General features: G+C 35.5%; 2 protein-coding genes across 2 annotated transcripts; one reads left to right on the top strand and one right to left on the bottom strand.

The window, feature by feature from the left end:
* Window positions 1–1,332: 1,332 nt before the first annotated feature.
* Window positions 1,333–2,972, bottom strand: LOC117917775 (adenylate isopentenyltransferase 3, chloroplastic). Its single transcript, XM_034834165.1, has 2 exons — window positions 2,674–2,972; window positions 1,333–2,567 (listed from the first exon to the last, which is right to left on the bottom strand). The coding sequence occupies exon 2, from the start codon at window positions 2,557–2,559 to the stop codon at window positions 1,576–1,578; it is 984 nt and encodes a 327-aa protein (XP_034690056.1). The 5' UTR covers window positions 2,560–2,567; window positions 2,674–2,972; the 3' UTR covers window positions 1,333–1,575.
* A 4,250-nt stretch (window positions 2,973–7,222) lies between these two features.
* Window positions 7,223–20,383, top strand: LOC117918243 (TVP38/TMEM64 family membrane protein slr0305-like). Its single transcript, XM_034834750.1, has 10 exons — window positions 7,223–7,231; window positions 7,872–8,084; window positions 8,568–8,629; window positions 15,455–15,509; window positions 15,922–16,020; window positions 16,230–16,316; window positions 16,962–17,078; window positions 17,696–17,788; window positions 18,970–19,000; window positions 19,950–20,383. Exons 1-10 carry the CDS (start codon window positions 7,223–7,225, stop codon window positions 20,129–20,131), a joined length of 948 nt encoding a protein of 315 aa, XP_034690641.1. The 3' UTR covers window positions 20,132–20,383.
* Window positions 20,384–22,239: the final 1,856 nt, after the last annotated feature.

The raw sequence follows: 22,239 nt of genomic DNA on the forward strand, positions 1-22,239 counted from the left end.
TCTTTTGGTCAACTATCAAACTGTCAATTTATTTCTTAATCTTCTAGAGACGTCCATTTGTGGATAACCCATACTCTTACCCTTTTATTTGCATGTAAATCTAATCACCTTTGAAAATCACAAGCGTGAAAATTTATATATATAAATATATAAAATTTCATTCATTTCATTGGCTTTTTGTACATAAATTCAACTTAAGCATATGAATCTAGAAGGAAAAAGCACGAAAACAATGAAAAAAAAAAATAGAAATAGAAAATCAAAGATTTCAATGGAGAAAGGTCAAAAAGAAGAAACACTTGCTAAGATACACTCTTGAGAAAAGTGATATGGTTTTGACCTTGTGAAAAGTTTTAGGCAAAATAGATATTAGTTCCACGTCCGGCCATAGCCTGCTTGAAAGTGCTTTGTGATCATTGCCAAAGAAGAAATATTTAACATTATATTTGCATCATATAGTTGGCATCTTACAGTGTGACCATCATTTCTAATCCCATCCCACCCACCAATCCACTTTTATCCGTACACCCTTTATATGCTATTTTATGCTTCATCTCTTTTTATCTCTTAGTTATTATATTCCACTCTTCTTTGGTCGAGAATTTTTTATTTTTTTAAATTCAAAATCATGTTATTTTGATCGAAATATTTTAAGATAAAGTAACTAAGTGTATAGTTGCTTTTAATTAAAAAAAATATTTTTATAATAATTATTATAATTAATCCAATTGAAGTTTGTATTATGGTGTCAACTTGTTGAAGTTTGTTAGGTAGATCCAAGTGAGTTATAATTTTATTTTTTAGAGAAAAAAATAATCTTATGCTACGCCTTTGACAAGGATGTTTTTAAAGCAAAAAATGTATAACAGCAAAGGAGATTCATGAACCACAGCTGTCGATGACGTTGACCATGATGGACTCTGCCCATTGACCACTTGATCATGATTTTTCAATCGGGTGGGTCCTGCCGCGTGCGGCTAAAAATTAACCGCGTAGTGCGCCGCCACACATGATATGAAAGTGGGTTCGGCGGCCGCGGTACGGAAAACGCGCCTACTCGTGTAGGTTAGCATTCGGCACAGATGTCTAAATTGCTTCTCCATGGTACGGAGGCTAATAATAAGTGGACAGCGACAGCTTTGTCTGTTACCCAGGAGTGGTGTACGACCAATGACGTGCAGCCACGTCACATCTCTTGAAGAGATTAATGGATCCAATTCCGCCCCGTCAAAGTCCTGCTTTTTTTATCTATCTTATGATTGATGGACATATTCGAATGTGAAAAAGCAAAAAAATAAATAAATAAATAAATAAAATCATGGAAAACATACCTTCTCAAACATTTATAAATTTTTTTTTATTAATATTACAACACTCAAATTATTACATTCAAGCTCTCCGGACTATGATTACTATCACAAATTTGCTATTAGCCTATAACATTGCTTTCTAAGATTATAATATAGGAAAGTCTGATAAAGTAAAAAAGATTTTGTGAATAATGTTACAACAACTATCATATGTCATATCAGGTGATAAAACAATGACAGCAAATATCGGAATTGCAACTTGGAGCTAGTGGGTTGCTGCTAGGGCAGCTTCCATGGATGCTGCCGCTCTAATGGTTGGTGGTGAAGTCGTGGCGATTGATCTGGTGGCGCCCACACTGTAGAGGAATTGCGCGACCATCATGGTGCTCGGCCTCGCCACTAGCTTCTCCCATGCTTCATCAGCCTCTCTATCGCACTTTCGGAGCACTTCAGTGGCGCCCAGCCTGTGAATCTTCCATTTCCGGACGTTCTTGAGCCGATGAATCTTCTCCAATTGGCGACAGGCTAGCTTGCATGTGTTAGCCTTGATCTCATGCACTGCCTCCTGCAAAACCCTAGCTCGAGCTTCTTCGTCCAGGAAACCCTCCGTTCGGAAATATAGATCGAGCTCCGGAACCCCAATAGCTCTTCTTATCCCCCTCGTGTAGTCTGCATTTGGATGGAACAGTTGTTGAACTTCTTCCACCATTCCCTTCTCCACCATCTTGTCGACCCGTTTGGAGACGAATGAGTGAAGGACCGGCCGGGAGACGTCCACCCAGAGGAAGCAGCACTCGTACCGGGACCGGAACTTGGAGTATTCGTCGCCAACCAGGGCCTCAATGTATGAATTGGAGCCCCCAACGACGATTGGGAGGCGCCCTCGACCGAGGATTGATTCAATGGAGAGTGAGGCCATGTCCCGAAAATCGGATGCAGTGAAATCCACATTAGGATGCGCTATCCTGAGGAGATGGTGAGGAACGCCGCGCTGCTCCTCCTCTGTGATCTTGTTGGTGACGATGTCTAGTCCTTCGTAGACTTGCATTTTGTCCGAGTTCACAATCTCTGCGGGAAACCTGGTAGCGAGGTCGATGGAGAGCCGCGACTTCCCCGTGCCGGTCGCCCCCATTACCACCACCACCTTCCCCTTGGGCCACCGATGGCCGGAGACATCCATGGTGAGGTCCCCGGGGGGGATACTTAGTAGAGGCTGTGTTTGCTTGCGCATATGCATGTAAATTTGCATGATGAAACCTTTTTGTTTGACAAGAAAAATATCATAAGATGTCAAGGCCAAAATCCAATCAAACATGCATATATGTTATATATATATATATATATAATCTTTTGGGAAACTCACCCTTGTAGAATCAGAGATGCAGCAACCGTAATTGATGATTAAAGGGTGGGAGAAACGAAGAAAAGGGTAATGGAAAGTGAGGTTTTTGTAGGGCTTGTAGTTGGGGATATAAGCAGTACTATATATGGTAGAAGTATAGAGATTAGAGACTATGGTCGGCACACTTATCTGCTTAGTCCCTTATCAATTAAATTTTTTCCTCGGTTCAACCTTCACTATGAGTCTTTGGGCAGTGGTGGGTGAGTATTTATGGGCAAATTCCAAGGGGGTCAAGGACCTCTGCTCAACAAGAATAGTCAACTACAAGCTTAGCTTGGAGTGGTGACCCCATAAAAAGTGATTCCCTTAGAGAAGCTTTCTTTGGGCAGGGTGATGTTGATATCCTTAAAAAAAAATGCCCCGACTCTAATTAAACAAGATAGAGTGGCATGTGCACTGGGCAGAGAGGGTTCTTTTTTCTTTTTTTGCAGTTGTTTGATACTTCTAAATGTGGTGAGGATACAAGCAATTTGTTCAAGAATAACATTTAACTACCAATCATATGTCTCAAGAATTTTGTCTCTTTTCTTAGTGATGATATTTTTATTTTTTTTTATTTTTTGGTGGGGGCGGGGGGAGGGTTTCTATCTATTAAGTTAATACTCTTGGTTGCACAAGATAAGCTTAGGGATTCTCCAAAAACCTTAAATTATAAGTTGGGAGCTATACGCGGATTGAAATACTTAAATTTAACCGACAAATAATGCCTTTTTAAGAAATATTCTTGCAATAGAGGTAAAAGTTGAGCCTACGAGTAAATGATAGTCAAATCTTGATGTTGCGCGTAAGGTCAATAGTACTATCTCAATCTTGATGTGATAGTATTGTACAATGGAATGAACACGATTCTTACAACGACATCCAATGGTTTATCAGATTGTCTTGTATGTGAATAGAGTTTTCTATTTTTGGGACCGACATCCGATTCCTATCCAAGTGGAGTTCACAAAAACAATATCTGATCTATTCTTCATAATTATTTATAAGTGCAAATAATCATTCCACAAAAATTACCTCTAATTGCATGATACAAATTATAAGTCTAAATGTCATAAATTTAAGCTTTAAAGAAAATCGATTCTTCAATAAAAATGAATTATACGTTAATTGAAGTTCCCCCTATCAATTTTAACCATACTTTTCAAAAGTGTATTTTATAATATGATTATTTGATGCGGAGTATTTCAGCCAAAAAGCCTCTATATGCTCAATTTGGGACCATTTTTTTTATTTTTATTCCAGATGACTCGTATCAAATCAAAGCACCATCCCCAAATTCTATGTCTCTTTCATAGGTTGTGATGGAAAATCATTTCATAAATCACAAATGGCCATAGAAAATACCAATAAAAAAAAATGAATTTTCTTTCACTCAACCAAAAAGAAATTCCAAGAATCATTCTAAAAAAAAAAAGGAAAAAAAAAGTACCCTTCTTATTATGACGTAGCAAATATTAGAATAGATGTTAAGTAGAAATGCAAGACACAAGGGGATAATGCAAATGCAATGCCACTAGGAGAATTGGTTCCAAAAATGTACCTTAAAAGACAACCTTTAGTGCAAATCGCCTTGGATTCAAGTACCTTGAGTGCATTTATTTTTTTGAGAAAATGGACAAATGGGATTTGAAACAAAGCACTTCAGACCCAAATTGCCCATGATTATGGCTTCAAAAATTGATTTTTTACCCAACCCCCTTTTCCCCACTTTGAAGAATGGTTCCTCTTTTTAGCCTCATTTCCAAGTATATTTTCCTACCCATCATTACTAAGGCAAATTTCATTTTCCACCTTGATATTTAATCACATTTTCACTACCATCACATCAATCAAACTTCAAGGAAGATTCGTGTTACTACGTCTAATGTGACATGGTCACGCGGGCCGAAATTTTAGGGATAAAAACTAGAAAAAGGAGTTGTCAATTCAATAATTGAATCATTATGTGAATCATATTTTTCCCAATTTATGCACAACTCAATTCCACCCAACCCATGACTTTCCCAGTCATTTCCTGCAACAACTTGCTTCTTCTGCTTCTTATCATTTGAATACCACATTTTGGCCTTAGTTTGGGGGCAGGGGGAGGAGGGGGGTCCTTTGGGAAAGTTGGCCTATGGCCTAATTCCCAAAGGCTATGGGCCTATGGCCTATTTGCTAGGGTATGGTCCTACCACAAATTAAAAGTACCCCCAAATTTCGTCCATAGGCAAAAGGACAATAATTTGATAAATTAATCGTTAAGAGAGGATTGTTTGGGTCGGAGAGAGAGAGAGAGAGAGAGAGAGAAAGAGGGTCACGTCTTTGGCTGGTTGGCTGGAAGGTGATGGCAGAGGAGTGAGGAGGACCACGCCATCCATGGCTCGTCGCCGCATCTTCATGGGCTGGGCCTTTGGAGTTTGGACCACGCGTTCCGACCACACCTTCTCTCCCATTATATTCTCTCTTTCTTTCAACTATTCTTTTGACCATATCTAATGCCATGCTTTTGACTTTTCTTTTTTATGGTGTCCGTAGTTGCTTCTTTTTTATCCGTTTGTTTTTTTATTATTCTTAAAAATAAAAATAAAAACAAAACCATGTTTAATTAGAAAATAAAAAATAATAACTATATCTTTTAATTATTTTCACTTATTTTTCATGACAAATATGAAAATAATTGAAAATAAAATATTTTATATAAATTTATTTTAAAAAATATTTAAAAATATAAAAAAATTGAAGGGAAAAACCTGAATCTCTTCATTTCCCAAGTCCAAATCAAGTTAGGATCAAACATAACTATTTTAAGCTTTTTTTGAATCCTATGCACAAAGAAAAAATAACATTTTTATTATTTAAAATGATTCAGAAAGTGCTAACAAAAACCATACCTTATATTCGAATGTTCTTCGAATGTTCTTGAATCAAGATCGTATAAATCTCGTAAACTCAAATTCTTCTGCCCAACCCCAATCTCTATAAATAAGAACCCCAACCCCTAGGGGGTATTTATAGGGTTCGTAAGTGGGCTTAAGTGACTTGAGCCCACATGACCTTGGGTCACTTAAGCTCACGTGAGCTTGGTTTACTTGAGCCCATATGGGTTTGGGTCACTTAATCTAACCCACAATAGGTTCTAATTAATTAATTAACTCAATAGGATCTACTAATTAGCCTAATCCAAACATCTTATTCACTTACCCCTATGTCACCTTATGTAATTATCAAAATACTTTTATGCACAAAAGTAAACTTAGAACAAATTCAACTATCATAATTCGTGCCAACAAAGTATATGAGCTCAAAGTGAGAACCATTGGGACCCATAGGAATATTGACTATCTCATAATCCAAGTCTGAAGTTAATTCAACAATGCTTATAAAACATAATATATGAAATGGAATGAGGATAAATAAAAATGAAATTGGAACATCACTAAATAAATAATGAATTCTCAAACAAACTTTTATTCTAAAAAATAAAAATAAAAAATTTAAAAACCATTCTCAAAAAATATTTTTTAAATTTTTTTTTGAAAATGTTCAAAGCAGACCATTAGTGACTTTTCTTGCTTGTGATAATATATATATAAATTTTAAAAATAATTCTTTAAAATGGTATCTTTTTATTTTTATTTTTTTATAACCATTAATAAGATTGCTTAATATATTCATTATCATTTCCCTCATTAAGGAAGCGACCTTTCTTACGAGACCCATCACCAAAACCTCTCCTATTTTTTTATTTTTTTTTGGTAGGGATCAAGTGGTTTTCAATCATTTCGTGGAATAAAACTCGAACTCAAATATGAAAAACAATTTTTTGAGCTTATTCTTACACAATGCAAAAATTTTCAAAATATTATCTATATTGTCAATTATTGCTACAAAAATGAATTAGAAACACCTAAAATCTATTCTAGAAAATAACTTATTTTTACAAATTCTAAAAAAAGAAAAAGAAATTTTTTGTTAGAAATTTATCAATTGTGTTTTATGAGTTAGATAACTATTTTCTATTTAAAGAACAAAAAAAAAGTTAAAAAATTCAACCGTTTCCAAATAGGGTCCTAGGATTTGTTTAAAACCATGTTGAAACATAGTTTTTTATTTTTTAAAATACAAAATAGTTTTTTTAATTAAAAAAATACGTTTGACAAATTTTGACTAAAAAGTTAAAATTATTTTTATTGATAATTTGCTTTGAAAATATGGTGTTTTTTAAAACAAATTTAAGATGTTTTCAGTTGATTTTTGTAAAATAATAAAAAATAAAAAATAAAAATAATTTAAAAAAATAAAACATACTTCTAGAACTTGTAAAATGTACATAAATTAATAATATTTTCATTGAAATTGTATTTGAGTTTCTAAACATAATTTTGTTCTTGAAAATAATTAAGAGACTATTTTAAAATGTTGCCAAAAGGCCTTCTTGACTTTATTTTTCATATTAGTATATATGATGAAATAAAAAGAAAGAATAAAATAAATTGTATGATTTTGAAATGAGATTAACAAATCTAGGATGGATTCTGTAAGGCCCACTAGTGAGCTGGTTTGGACCTCATGGAAAAAGTGAGGGGATCACACTTTTTTTTAGAATCTCGTCCATGCCCAAAAGAAAAAAGGAGAAGGGGGAAAGGGCGGTGGGGGGAAAGGGAATAAAAATGATCAAAGATTTCTAGCCCTTTTGTTTTTTTGAAGACAATCATGGATGGGAGTCATGAGGCTCACCAACATTGCTCAAAGCCCACGGTGGCGGTGGCCCCTTTCTGTTCAAATAGTGGGCCAGATCTATAATTCGAGATTGCATTAAGCCCATTTTGTTGAGTCCACGTTCAGCAAATCGGCCCACCTCAAGAGTCCGGAAACAATCTCAGCGGCTAACAGGCCTTTGCTTTCCAGAGGTTTATTAAAATTTTCAACAGAATCTCGGTTAGTTGGTGTGGTTAAACGACGCCGTTGCAATTACTCAGCTTTGTGTTGTAAAACGACGTCGTTTCCTCGATCATTATGAGCGATCCTGGGGGAGCCGAGAAGATGATAGCAGAGATCGGGATTGCGACAGACGACCGACGACCGGAGACCGACTAGGTTGCTGCATTTACAGTGAATTTTCCGTGGTGATATTGGTGGTTCTGGATCCGATTTTGTGTCTCTGTATAGATTTGTAGAGAAAGGATTGGCTCAACCTGGCAAACGTTGGGAGGTTGAGGGCGCGATCGTCGTCGAAGCAAGAGAATGCCAACGGCATCGACGCCGAGGACAGAAGTCCTTGGCGTCGGAGGCTCTCTTCCATGGCTTGGCCCTCCTCTTTCAGGATGGCGCTTCTTCTACTCTTTTTTGCCGCCATCTCCACCGCCTGCCTTACTCTCCCTATCGAGAAGGTTCTCTATTATACCACTCTCTCCCTCCCTCTCTCTCTCTCTCTGGTGAATGGTGTGTGAATGAATTGAAGATTCGTTTTAGTTAGAATTTTAGGTGATCAGTGAATGGATCGGGGATTCGCTCTTGTTGGAATTTTAGGTTCTTGTAGTTAGTTTTCGTGGTTTCTCGGATTTTCAATTGATCTGTTTGACAGTTTATGGTGCTTTCGAGTGTGTGACTTTAGAACAGAGTTGCTTGATTGTGAAATTCACTGTTGCTTCTTCATTCACCACCGAAATGGATGTTTAATTGACGATTACCTCTTTTCTCTTCCAAATCAGTATCTTCTAAGTTCAATGGTTATGATGTGTTGAATACTTGGATCTTTGCATACAATGCAAAGCTGTGGGATCTGCTGACTGATTCTTACTCTTCTGAAAACTATGTTCCTCCCATAGCTCGTAATTTTTAGCCTTGGGTACTAATGGCATTGCATTTTGCAGATTTTGAAGGGTTTCTTGCTATGGATTAAGCGTGATCTTGGACCTTGGGGTCCACTTGTTTTGTAAGTCATAACTATCCCTTATTGTTAATTTTAGTTGTACTACTCAGCTGTAGATTTCCTTCTCTGGCCACTTCATCTTGGTTGTGGCATAAACAATCTGGCTGTAGCTCAGTTGCGATGTTACTTGTTGCAATTTATTGTCACAATTTGCGATTTTCTGGTATACTTTGTTTCTATTTTAAGTTACATACTGTATTCATAATGTGTTTGGTCCATTTTAGATGTCTGGTAACATACATGCCTGCACATTCATGATAGATGTTAATTCTGATATTGTTTGAGTAGGTAGTGATACACTTACCCTTTTTTCTTTTAATTGGGAGTGATAAGATCTTGGGATCTAAAATTTGTGAATGAAATTGTTAAATGAGCATGGCAATACATGCTCTTCAGCGTTTGTTTCTGATAAAAAAAGAAAAAAAAAAGGACATGCTCCTCAACACTCATGTCCTCGTATAAGCACCTGAGCTTGAGGCATAAGAGAAATGATCCTTGGAGCTTGCCACCATGCCTATTATACTTGAACACAACACATACATAAAAGAATAGCAGGGATGGAAAAAGAAACAAACGTGAGTTGAGCTGCATTCAAGCAGTTCAGCCTTTGAGGTGCTTATATTAGAAATACAGGTGGAGAAGACCCTTCATTAAATATTCAAATCAAATATCAGGTAGTGTGATGTAGGACAACCCTAGGATGGTTGCCTACACTCAAGAGTAGGTGGACTAGGATTTTATTTTTAGGGTGTAAGGAGAGGAGCAAGGAATAAATTTTATGGTAGAAAAAAATATAAGATAAGAAATAGAGAAAAAGAAAAAAACAACAAAGAAAAAATCGAAAACCTTAGAGTCTCACTAAGGCCTTCTAGGAGTCTCACCTAGAAGAAAATCAATAGAGTCTCACCATTGAGGGTTGCAACCTTGTAATGAAAGAAAACATAATATTATTAATATCAATTCATCCATTTGATTTATATTGATTAGCCTATTTATAGGCTTCTCTAAGAAATCCAAAGTCTACTAGGACTCCAATAATTTTATTATGATCCTAATTCTAGTTACAACATCCAAAGTCTACTAGGAATATAATAACCTATCATGACTCAAATTCTAATTATATTATAACTCAACTAGCTAATCCTAATTTGATTCCAACAAATATTAATCATAATTTAATTCCAAGTAATATTAATCCTACTTTAATTACAACTAATACTAATTCCCTTTCTTGATACATATCTTGAAGATTCATCCTTATCAATTCTCCTTCACTTGAAAAAAACCCGACCTCGAGTTTTAGTGATTTTCCACGATCAATTGAAATTTCGAACAATGCCTTCCACCCTTTCTTTCTTTGTCGTCTCTTTCCCATGGTAAGACAAGATCTCAAGATCTCTTAAACTTGTTCAATTTCATGCAAGACAAATACTAGATTTCGAAAAACTTTTTGATGTTGTACAACAAGTTGATAATTCTCGAAATAACTATGTGTCTTCAACAAGCTTGTGGAAAGTTGTTTCCCACACTCTTCTTGTAAATTGTTTTGTGGAAGAATAAGATTCTTGAATTCCCTATATTCAAAATAAATTTCAGCAGATTCTTCATGTTTGCCATCACTCATGATAATGTTTGGCCTCGGGAAGTCAAACATCGATTCTTCTTCAACTTCTTCAACTTCTTTGGGCTCTTCTATTGGTTGATCTAGGATTAGTTTCATCACCTCTTGCTTTCTAGATTCATCATTGATGATTTCTTCCTCCTTTCTAGTAACTTCGACTTGCTTTTTAATAAGAATATTTGATGGCTCTTCTAGTTTCAAGGGTGCTAATTTTTCCTCTAGTTGCTTATGTGGTGGAATTTCCTTCATTGGACGAAGGATCTTCTTATGCCCATTGTGCACAAGTGTGTAAGTGTTCTCATATCCATCATGTTGGACCCTTTCATCAAAAAGTCATGGTCTTCCAAGCATAATATGGGCAACTTTCATCGGCAAAACATCACACTATGCTGATAACTCAAAATTATTACTGAAATTAAACATCACTAGACAACGAGAACTCACCAAAATAGATGTGTCATTTACCTATGCTATTTGATAGGGATTTGGATGATCTTCTATCTTTAGATTAAGCTTCTCAACAAGTTCTTGCGAAGTTATGTTCAAACTGCTACCTCCATCAATGATCATGGTGCATAATCTCCCTTGGCAAGAAATACGTGTTTGGAAAATGCTAGTACGTCTCCAATCTTCTTCTCCTTTTACCTTTGGGACAACTAATAAAGGTTGTACTACGAGACTGTGCCCTTCCGTCATACTATCATAGTAGTCACATTCTTCACTGACTTCATCTTCATTGTAGGTCTCTTCTTCCTTTGGGTAACTCTCCAATTTAGATTCTGGTTCTTCAACACAAGTGTAAACCTTTGGTTGGGCATACAACAACATAATGACCATGCCCACCACACTTAAAGCATAAAGGAGTCACATCTACTTTTCTATCTCCAATACTCATTGAAGTTTTACCCTTATTATCATTCTTATGAGCCACATTCGAAGTTTGTTGAGTGTTGCCCCCACCATTCACATGATTAGAAGTTCTGAAGTTTGATGTGCTTAAAGGTTTGCTTGCTGTCCTGTTGGAGAAAGTGCTCCCAATTTGTGAACTTGGATGTCTGGAAAACTGAAATTTGAGGCCTTTTTCTATTTTGAGGGCTAGTTGATAAACATCATTTACGGTATAAGTGTGTGCAGCTATCATCTCAAGTTGAATCTCCATTCGAAGTCCAGCTTTGTAGCGGACTGCAAGTTGAGCATCACTTTCCCGCACTTGATTTCGAATGCTCAATTCATAGAATTCTTCTGTATATTCTTCAACGGACTTGGTACCTTGTTTAAGGGAAAACAATTTTGTATACATAAGTTGTTCATAATCAGTTGGGAGAAAGTGCTCCTTCATCTTCAACTTCTTCTCGTCCCATGTGTCAATAGGTGGTTGGCCAGTTCTATGAACTTGATTCTCAATATTATGCCACCATAGACGTGCTGCTCCTTTCAACTTTGCCTTCACAAAACGAACTTTTCTATTTTCGGGCATTGCATACCAATCAAAGTAATCTTCCATTGACATAATCCAATCAAGAAAAGTTGTTGGATTTAGTTTTCCATAAAATTCAGCGACTTCAAGACGTACCTTTTTAGTCACATCATCATCTAGCTCAAAAAGTCTGACCCTTCTTTGAGTCCCCATCATAAAATTGTCTTGTTCTTCGTGTGATCGACTTGGCGATTGTCTAAATTGATGACTTGCAATCTCCTCTTCAATTGGTTGTTTTTCTCGACTCTTTTCTAATAACTTCACGATCTCATCAAGTTTGCTATTTAGTTGTATTATAGCATCTTGATGGGATTGTTGTGTGGCTGAAATTTCCTCCAAGTGTATTGTCGTAGCATCTTGATTGCTAGACGTTTTTTTGGAACTCATGCTTGCATAAGTTGCTCCGCTCCTTAATTGCATATGCCTTCATGCCAAGAATTTTCGCTCTGATACCAAAATTGATATAGGACAACCCTAGGATGGTTGCCTACACTCAAGGGTAGGTGGACTAGGGTTTTATTTTTAGGGTGTAAGGAGAGGAGCTAGGAATAAATTTTATGGTAGAGAAAAATATAAGATAAGAAATAGAGAAAAAGAAAACAACAACAAAGAAAAGATCGAAAACCTTAAGAGTCTCACTAAGGCTTTCTAGGAGTCTTACCTAGAAGATAATCAATAGAGTCTCACCATTGAGGGTTGCAACTTTGCAATGAAAGAAAACATAATATTATTAATATCAATTCATCCATTTGATTTACATTGATTAGCTTATTTATAGGATTCTCTAAGAAATTTTTTTTTTTTTTTTTATCGGTAAAAGAGATTCTATTAAAGAAAGAGACACGAAGAAGGCGGCTCAAGAATTACAAACCTATACACCCTCCTTCAAGAAAATGCTAAAAGAAACAAAAGGCCCCAAAATACAACCCTAATTAGAGCCCATCCAATCTATGAAATTAGCTATAGTTAGAGGGCAATCAACTATGAACAATTTTGTTTCAGCCCAAAGAGAAAGAATAAAAGAGTATTTCAATCTTTGAATTGACAATATATCATCCTTGAAAGCCAAGCAATTCCTCGCCTTCCAAACCGTCCAAAAAATGTGTAGAGGAGCCGCTCTCCATACCTTCTTCCGCTTTTTGCCCACAAAAGAACCATGCCAGCTTAGAAGTGTTTCTTTAACAGAAGAAGGCAACACCCAAGAAACCCCAAAAACAATGAAAAGAAGATCCATAAAACCTTTGTTCTTGAACAATGAAGAAGGAGATGGTCTATGGTCTCCTCATTCTCAAGACACAAAAAACATCTATTTGCCAAAGCCCATCCTCTTTTCTGCACCTTGTCCAAGGTTAGTGCTTTGCCCCACGTCGCCTCCCATGCAAAAAAACTAATCTTGGGCTGCACATTCTCATTCCAAATAAGGCTTGAAGGAAACCGAGCCGAACCCCCCGCTTCAAGGGCCAAGTATAGAGAGTTAACCGAGAATTTACCACTCTTAGTTTCAGTCCAAGATACCCTATCCTCCACCTCCTCAATAATTCTGTGACGATGTAACCGCTCCATAAAACTTGACGCTTCCTCTACCTCCCAATCATTGAAAGCTCTTAAAAAGCATGGATTCCAACCCCCCCTTCCCCCCTCCGCCAAGGAATCCCAAACATCCACCACACTTTCTTCCTTATCAACAGTCAAAGCAAATAGAGACGGGAAGGACGAACACAAAGGAGAATCCCCACACCACTTATCCCTCCAAAACCTCACCCTCCTTCCATTACCAACAATGAAGACCAACCTATTGCTCACTAATTCCCAATCCATCCTTATCCCTTTCCACAACCCCAAGCCATGAGCCTCTCTCACTTCCCGAGTGGACCAACCCCCTCTCTCTTCTCCATATTTCCCTCTAATCACTTGGTTCCATAAAGCTTCTCTCTCATTAGCAAACCGCCAATTCCATTTAGCAAGAAGAGCCTTGTTGAGAATATATAGGTTTTTTACCCCTAAGCCTCCTTTCTTCTTACTCAAGCACACCACCTCCCATCTCACTAGATGAGGCTTTCGCTCCAAATTACCCCCACCCCAAAGGAAGTCCCTTTGAATCTTTTCTAGTCTCCATCTGACTACACTTGGTAAGCACAACAAAGACATAAGATAGATTGGTAAGTTCGATAACGTGCTTCGAATTAAAGTCGTCCTCCCTCCTTTGGATAAGTATTGTCTCTTCCACATTCCTAGCCTTTTACGGAAGCGATCTTCCACTCCATCCCAAACTGATGTTGATTTGAAAGAAGCCCCCAAGGGCATCCCCAAATATGTGGACGACAAACTACCCACTTTGCACCCAAACTCCCAAGCAAGGTCATCCATATTCTCTACCCTTCCTACAGGAATGAGTTCACTTTTTTCCAAATTTATTCTCAATCCCGAAGCGGCCTCGAACCACATAAGCAACCAACTAAGATAAGTCAAGTGGTCTTGAGACGGCTTACAAAACACCAAAGTATCATCGGCGAACAACAAATGGGATATAAAGACCCCTTCTTCACTTCTCCCCTTGACTCTACACCCCGATAAATAGCCTCCCTCTACAGCCCTTTTGAGAAAAGCGCTAAAAACCTCCATTGCTATAACAAAGAGATAAGGGGAAAGGGGATCATCCTGCCTCAATCCCTTTGAACTTTGGAAGAAACCTGTAGGGGTTCCATTGACCAACACATAAAAACTTGCAGTCGAAATGCACTATTTAATCCACCTGATCCATTTCTCCCCAAAACCCATTTTTTGCATAACTGTGAGAATAAAAGTCTAGTCCACATTGTCATAGGCTTTCTCTATGTCCAATTTGCACAAGATGGCACTCTCATTATTTTTCAGAGTCGAATCAATGGCTTCATTGGCTATCAGTACTGCGTCTAGTATTTGTCTTCCTTCCACAAACGCCCCTTGGGCCTTGGAAATCACCTTTCCAACCACCTTTTTTAGCCTATTGGCTAAGACATTGGCCAACCACTTATACAAGCTTCCCACCAAGCTTATAGGCCTAAAGTCCCCCAAATCTTCAGCTCCCACTTTTTTTGGAATTAAGACCAAAAAAGTTGCATTTAGGCTTTTAACAAATTTTCCATTTTCAAAGAATTCCTTGAAAAAACACAACACATCCGCTTTCACAAAATCCCAAGCAAATTGCCAAAAAGCCATAGAGAGTCCATCTGGCCCTGGAGCTTTATCCCCATTGCAACTCAACAAGGCATTGAACACCTCCTCTTCCGTGAACGGGCTCTCCAACATACTAGCATATAACTGATCCAGAGTCTCTAACTGCAACCCGGATATAGAAGGACGCCAGTCCCCCGAACTGGACAGCAGTAACTTAAAAGCATTGAGGATCCCTTCCCTAAGTCCGTTCTCCTCTGTGCACCAAGCTCCATTATATTATGATTCTACTAGGACTCTAATAATCTATTATGATTCTAATTCTAGTTACAACATCCAAAGTCTACTAGGACTATAATAACCTATCATGACTCAAATTCTAATTATATTATTACTTAACTAGCTAATCCTAATTTGGTTCCAACAAATATTAATCCTAATTTAATTCCAAGTAATATTAATCCTACTTTAATTATAATTAAATACTAATTCCCTTTCTTGATATATATCTTGAAGATTCATCCTCATCATAGTGTATCTTGGAAAAATTTTCATTATATTATCTGGAAATTTTCAGGGCTGTCGCATACATTCCTCTTACTGTCCTGGCAGTTCCAGCTTCAATACTTACGGTAGGCAATTGAGTTCCCATTCTTGATTCATTGGTTTACGTTGTTTTTGTTACTTTGTGTGGGACAACTTTTTGTAATGAAAATACAAGATTTTTGCAAATATCCAAAAATGTACAAAGACTGAAAGGTCAATGGATTTCTATTTGTCCTCTTCATGGTCAGCATTATATTCTGCCATTTCATGTTTGTGACTTCAAGTTCATGTTCCCTTTTTCTTCCCCAACTCTAGCCCCATAATTGTGCTATTACAAATCGTGTGTCACTGAGAACTGATTTTTCCCATTGTTTGCAAAATGGATCTTCCTGTCTTTTATTTTAGAGGTGTCTTCTGAGAACCCATCTTTCCTATTGTTATCAAAATTGATCTTCCTGTCCTTTTATCTTATAGAGGTACTTATTATTTGTGTTCCAGATAGGAGGTGGCTACCTATTTGGGTTGCCTGTGGGGTTTTTTGCTGATTCTATTGGCGCAACCATAGGTGCAACAGCTGCATTCATTCTTGGAAGAACGGTAATATTTTTAGACCTGTAATTTTTTTGCCTTTGTGTTTGTATATGTTCCCGACTTTTGTTTTTGCTTTCTATGAAGACAAAACATCTTATCCTTTCATCCTTAACGACATTTTTGGATTTATATCAATGTATTTTGGAGCTAATAGTGTGCTTCTGGAATTGCTTTTTATGCATATTTGCATGTTCTTATTCTACTATTATGTTCAGCTTGGAAGATCATACGTTACCTCAAAGCTAAAGAATTATCCAAAGTTTCAGGCAATTGCTGTTGCGATTCAAAGATCTGGCTTTAAGGTATAAATGCTTTTCAACTGCTGGACCACTCATGGCTGAATTTTTAATTTTTTTTTTTCACTTGATGAATATTTTACCCAAGACAGAACAATAAAACTTTATCATACTTGTGGACTTTTGGACCAAAGTATGATCTGTTAAGGTTTGAGATTATTTTACTACTTGCTCTCAATCTGAAATCACCCTTTATGAATTTGGAGTTCGAAATGAGATTATAACTATTATATAAGTGGGAAGTCTGAGTCTCTTGAAAACTCAAATTCATGTGAAGTTGGTTCAAGGTGCAATTTTGATGTATTCCAGTTTTCAAGCTAGACCACTTGGGTCTTAAGAGTTTCCAGGTAGGAATCTGTAGAATTACAGTCTTCAAGTGGAAGTATGAACTATCTTAAATGATTCAACAACCAAGTTGTTGTTTCTGATATTTTTAAGCATTATTATGGTCAATATGACTTGTACTTTCGTTTCCATCAGTTCCTGTTTTAAGATTCTGTGGTGGTTTCTTAGACTCACCTTGTTTTTCTCTTTTTCGTTTTCTTTTCTTTTTAAAATTTCCTTTGGCTTTGCCTTTTTAATTTATGCATGAGCACATTTAAATCTTTATTATAAGATTCCTAATTGTTTTGTCTTCTGCTCATGCCACAGATTGTCTTGCTGCTTCGTCTTGTTCCCTTACTTCCATTTAACATGTTGAATTACCTCCTATCTGTGACTCCTGTTACATTGGGGCAGTACATGCTGGCTTCATGGTTGGGAATGATGGTATTCTCTCCTTTTGGTTATTCACCATTTTGTTGATTACCCATAAATGACTGTTCATGTGGTAATCATGACGTGCTATGTAAACTGGCACATACCACATGTAGGATCATAACTTCAGTAATGCCTCATCCCAAATATTCTCCAACTCAATTTTTTATTCCTTCCTTTTTGTGATTGAATGCCATCTCAATTGACTCCTTTATCCTACACTCCTTGCTTCTGTATGATTCATAGAATTACTGATAAGAAGTTTGAATCTGCTTCATTGATTAAAAGTAAGTCAATTTTATCTAATTTTTTTTGGAATTTTGCTAAGCCAACATATTTTAACCAATATCCTTATAAGTGATTTTTCATCACTTTTTAAAATTTTGAATTTTTTAAATCTATTTCTAAGTAAAGGTTTAGCTTATTCTTTTGGAACACCTGTGATTCAAATTAAATATTATATGTTGAGCCTATATATATATATATATATATATATATATATAAAAAGAGAGAGAGAGAGAGAGGATAACTTTGATTTTGTATCTGGATGTGTTAATTGTTGACTGAAACTTCTAAAAGTGATTTTGTTAGAGCAAAATTCTAATTAGTTGGTTTGCTTTTCATTACAGCCAATCACATTTGCATTTGTGTATATTGGAACAACTTTGAAGGATCTTTCTGACATCAGACATGCATGGAATGATGGTTCCACAAGTCACTGGGTAAGATTTTCACTGCCTTATTTTCTTTCTATATCGAAGCCAGTCCCTTTTATCGATGGAATGAAAAGTTACTGTTAAGATAGTTTAAAATGGTCATCAAGATAATCGAGATTTGCTGACGCTAGTCCCTCCATCTAATTATAAATTGATTTTTCAAATCTACATTTTGTTTTGGCATTAAACAAATATGTTCTGAACCTGCAGAATCCATATGAATCATGAGTAAAATGATTAGGTATTTATAGACATTGTAAGATTTTTCCCTTTGTTTTCCCCTTTGTAACCTTCTTACAAAAGTTCATATATATATATATGCACACATTTGACATGTAAAGAAAGAGAGTATTATAAAAAACAAAAATTCCAATATTATGCCTTCTGTATGCTCACTATTTTGCATGGTGCTCCTGAGCTGTTGAGATACATTGAAATGGCCCCCCAGCTATTGCATGATAAAAATTAAGGTTCCCATTTTCATTTAACCCAACTTGATGGAAGAGAATGCCTTTCTGTTGCAAGAATCCCACTTCCATGGTGAGGCCTACTTTGAAACATTTTAGTAGCTGATGTTCTACATTTAGTTGTTTCTTTAGGGACTGAAATCAGTACTTCCAGGTTTGATATCTTTATATGGCTTATGATCTATAAAGACCCATTTGCTTCCTTTTTATTGTTGGGCCATCTAACTGGTCTGCAGGATTTGGACCTTCTAGTTGTTTGATTTAGCTTTGCCAAGTCAAATCAGATGCCATCTAACAATAAAAGGGCACAAGTTTCTGTTAAATTGGGCCATCTAACAAAAATTTGGGCCTTCTAGTTTGATTTAGCTTTGCTGTATTCAAATCAAATGGCATCCAGCAATAAAGTTCATTTGAAGAGTTGAGAACTGCTGTCGATGCCTTGAATGCCCATCCTTATTTAACTTAAGGTGGACGGTCCCAATTATTTGAAAAGAACTTCCATGGTTTTTGCTTTAATTTAACCTGCAATTTCAAATTTCTAACACCTCATGTGTAACAATACCTTTTCAAAAGGATGGCTCGATATATTTTCACCTTTAGATTTTGAGGAATTCTGAGGCTTACATGAAACCATGCTTCAGTTTCTGTTTCTAAGTAGGACTTTTAGTGACACTTACCAAGCTTGTAATATTTTATTCTGGTATTTACTTGTGGATGCAGATATTCATAGCACTGGGCTTTGTGGTATCTGGTATGTCACAGTCAACTGTAGCTCCCTTTCTTCCTACTTGCATAGCTAATTTTAGGAACTCCCGACTTTGAACTGCTTGTCTGAGATTAATTAATTGTGTCTAAGCTTGTTCTGCTGACAGAGATTGGTTCTCCAAAATTTAGTTCCACAGAACGAATTAATTACATGGAGTAACACTTTTTTCCTGTAAGATTTTTTGATTCCATGATGGAAACAAAAGGTCTTATTGCAAAACAAAAACTTAAATAAAGAAGTCTGGTTTAGATCCCTACCAGTGGATTCTTAACAAAGAAGGTTAATACACATTAGTCTTTGTAAATCCATGTCAGGGTAACAAGTGAAGAAATTTCATCTAGGAATTGTATTAAATTAATCTCTGTAAGGGTAAATTAAGAAAGGCTGAGGGGCTGTTTGTTAATTGTTCTCAAAAATAATTTTTGGTTTTTGAGAATAAAACAATTGAAAAAACATGTTTGACAATCAGAATACAAAAATCATTTTTTTGTTCTTAGAAACAGAAAATATACATGCAATGTTTTCTAAAAATATATTTTAGTTACTTTTAGTTGTTTTCACCTGTTTTCCGAGAGTTTTTTTTTTTAAATAATAGGACAAGTATGAATGATAATTGAAAATAAAAAACTGCATATAGAATTTACTTTTAAAAGATATTTAGAAACATAGAAAACAAATTGAAAACATTCCAAATTCCCAACAAACTTTTATTCTAGGGAACATCAGAAAACTGTTTTGAAAAATGTCTCCAAACAGACCACCCTAATCTTCTTGTCGCACGACCAATACATTCTCCCTTTTCCGCATTAGAATGCAGCTAGTTATTCATTAGTTCCCTTATCTTTAACTGCAACATCATGATTGGGAAAGAAGCTTTAGATTGTGTTGAATGGTTGAAAATTCACTGATTTCTTTTTGCTGCTATTCTCTTTAGTGATTCTGATGGTGAGCATCACTAAAGTTGCAAAGGCTTCTTTGGACAAGGCACTAGCTGACAATGCAGAGGTAGAGGACATCTTAATCTCACCAACACTACCCATTGTAGCTGAGCCGCCCATGGATCTCCATAAGCCTCTCACGATCCAGATAGATCCATCTGAACATCATCAAACATAATAACAAGGTTGCTTCTTTGTACATTCTTTCTTTACATGCAACCTATTAATTAGCAGAGCAAAAATAGCATCAGGATTCAGGAAGGCACATTGGGATATTTGTTCAACTTATTACTTAATTGTTATTAGCAACCAAGCATAGGCGCAGGAATAGGAAATACCCCCCTGATTTTGTATTCCATCCAATTTAGGTTCTCAAAAATAAAATAATTATGACTCAGTTGATTTCATAGAAAAATTATGACTTGATCCAGTATTAATAGAACATTAAAGTCATGTTTGGTTCTCATAAAGTTTCAACAAAAATACGAAGGGAAAAAAAATAGAGGAAAAGTAAAAGGAAATAAAGATAAAAAATAGGTTTGAAGTAAATGAATTATTTTTAGATTCCACTTTAAACTTATTTTACTTATTTAATTCTTCTATAATGCATAATTAAGGAAATTAAGGAGTTTTGAAGAGAATTCAAGAAAAATGCATTTTTGAAAGAGTTGATTAAGGCTAAAGAATGATGTGAATTAACTTTAGAGTAGAAGAAAAAAAAGATAAAAATGAATGAAAAGTGATGAGAAGGGTTACTGGCAAAAATGAGTAAGGATGGCAAGGAGGAATTGTCAAAATGGTTACTCTAGCTTGCATCAAAATTGGTATCGAAAATTTAGATGTCTTGTATCAAAGTTAATCAATGGCTTAAGGAGCTTTTATTAAAATTTCGATTTAAGAAGATGCTATATATTCCAATACAAAGGATCAAAGGCATATTTTAGTATTGAAATGGTATCAATTTTCACTTATTTGTATCGAAATTTGCTTTGTAATCCAATACAATACTATTGATGGCAAAATTTGACTCCAAGGTCGATTTGTTGGGGTAAAACACTTATAAAATGTTTGAGATTTTAGCTTTAAATGATACGACACTATTGGATTCTGTCACATGAATGCTTTGGTGGTATAAATAGAACTCTTGGAGAATGTTTCATAGCTTTTTTCTTATTTTGAGTCTTTGCTCGATCTTTGTAATTTTAAATTTGAATATAGATTCACTTTTCAATTTTACCTTCACCTTCTCTTTCTACTTTCCATCACTTTTTGGCTGCTAAACATGAGGATGAAGGCCAAATCATCCATGATTATGGTAACTAAGCTTTCTCATATTTAGAGGAGTATTGCAATGTGAAGATCAAGGATAGGAGTATATCTTTTCATGATGAATCTCAATCTCTGGTCCTAGATTGGTAGATTTTGTAAGTCCAAGGTAGAATTTTTTTGAAAATCCCTCTTCATAAGACATAGCGATGTTTTTTTAGATACAATGAATGTTTCTTCATAAGATATGATTCATTTTTTTTAGTTAGATCAACGGTGTACAAACTCTCAACTAGATCTTAAGAAGAATCGACCTTAATTTATCTTGAGATCCAAGGAAATGAAACTAACTTCACTTAAAAAGATTTCTTATTTGATGCTTAGATTGGATCTGAAGTTTACAAATCTTTTAAATATTTCTTCATCTCTAGTTTTGTGATTTCTCTGTTCAAAGTTCACAAATCTTCTAAATTATAAAAACTTAAAATTATATTTTATCATAAATTATATTTATTATTAATATAAAAAGTAAAAAATTAAAACATACGGGACAAGGCGAGAAGTGGAAATTTTCATCTAATTTAATTTTTTTTTTATTAAAAACAAGAATAAGAATAAGTTTATATAAGTGAGAGGGATTACATGGAAGATGATCTCTCTTGAACCCAACTCCATTGCATTCCTAGCCCCATTGCATATGGTATTTTTAAAATCAATGGGAAAGTAACCAACTTTCCTAAGTTGAAGTTGAAAAAGTTTTGCTTAGATCCTAAACAAATTCTTTACTACAATATTTTCTTTTTTTTTTTTAACAAAATTATGTCCAACTTTTTGTTGTTGTCAAATGCAGAGGGTTTAAAGATGTTTTTTATTTACTTTTTTCATTAATAGTACGTGAATATTGGTCAAACTCGAGAAAATTTTAAAAATTTTAATATTTTACATTTCTAAAAGTAAAACCCTCTTTCACAATTGAAATGATTCAACCAATTTTATTTTATTTTATTTAAAAAAAAAAAA

The sequence above is a fragment of the Vitis riparia genome, chromosome 7 (genome assembly GCF_004353265.1).
Source record: "Vitis riparia cultivar Riparia Gloire de Montpellier isolate 1030 chromosome 7, EGFV_Vit.rip_1.0, whole genome shotgun sequence".
In the NCBI taxonomy this organism is placed as follows: Eukaryota; Viridiplantae; Streptophyta; class Magnoliopsida; order Vitales; family Vitaceae; genus Vitis; species Vitis riparia.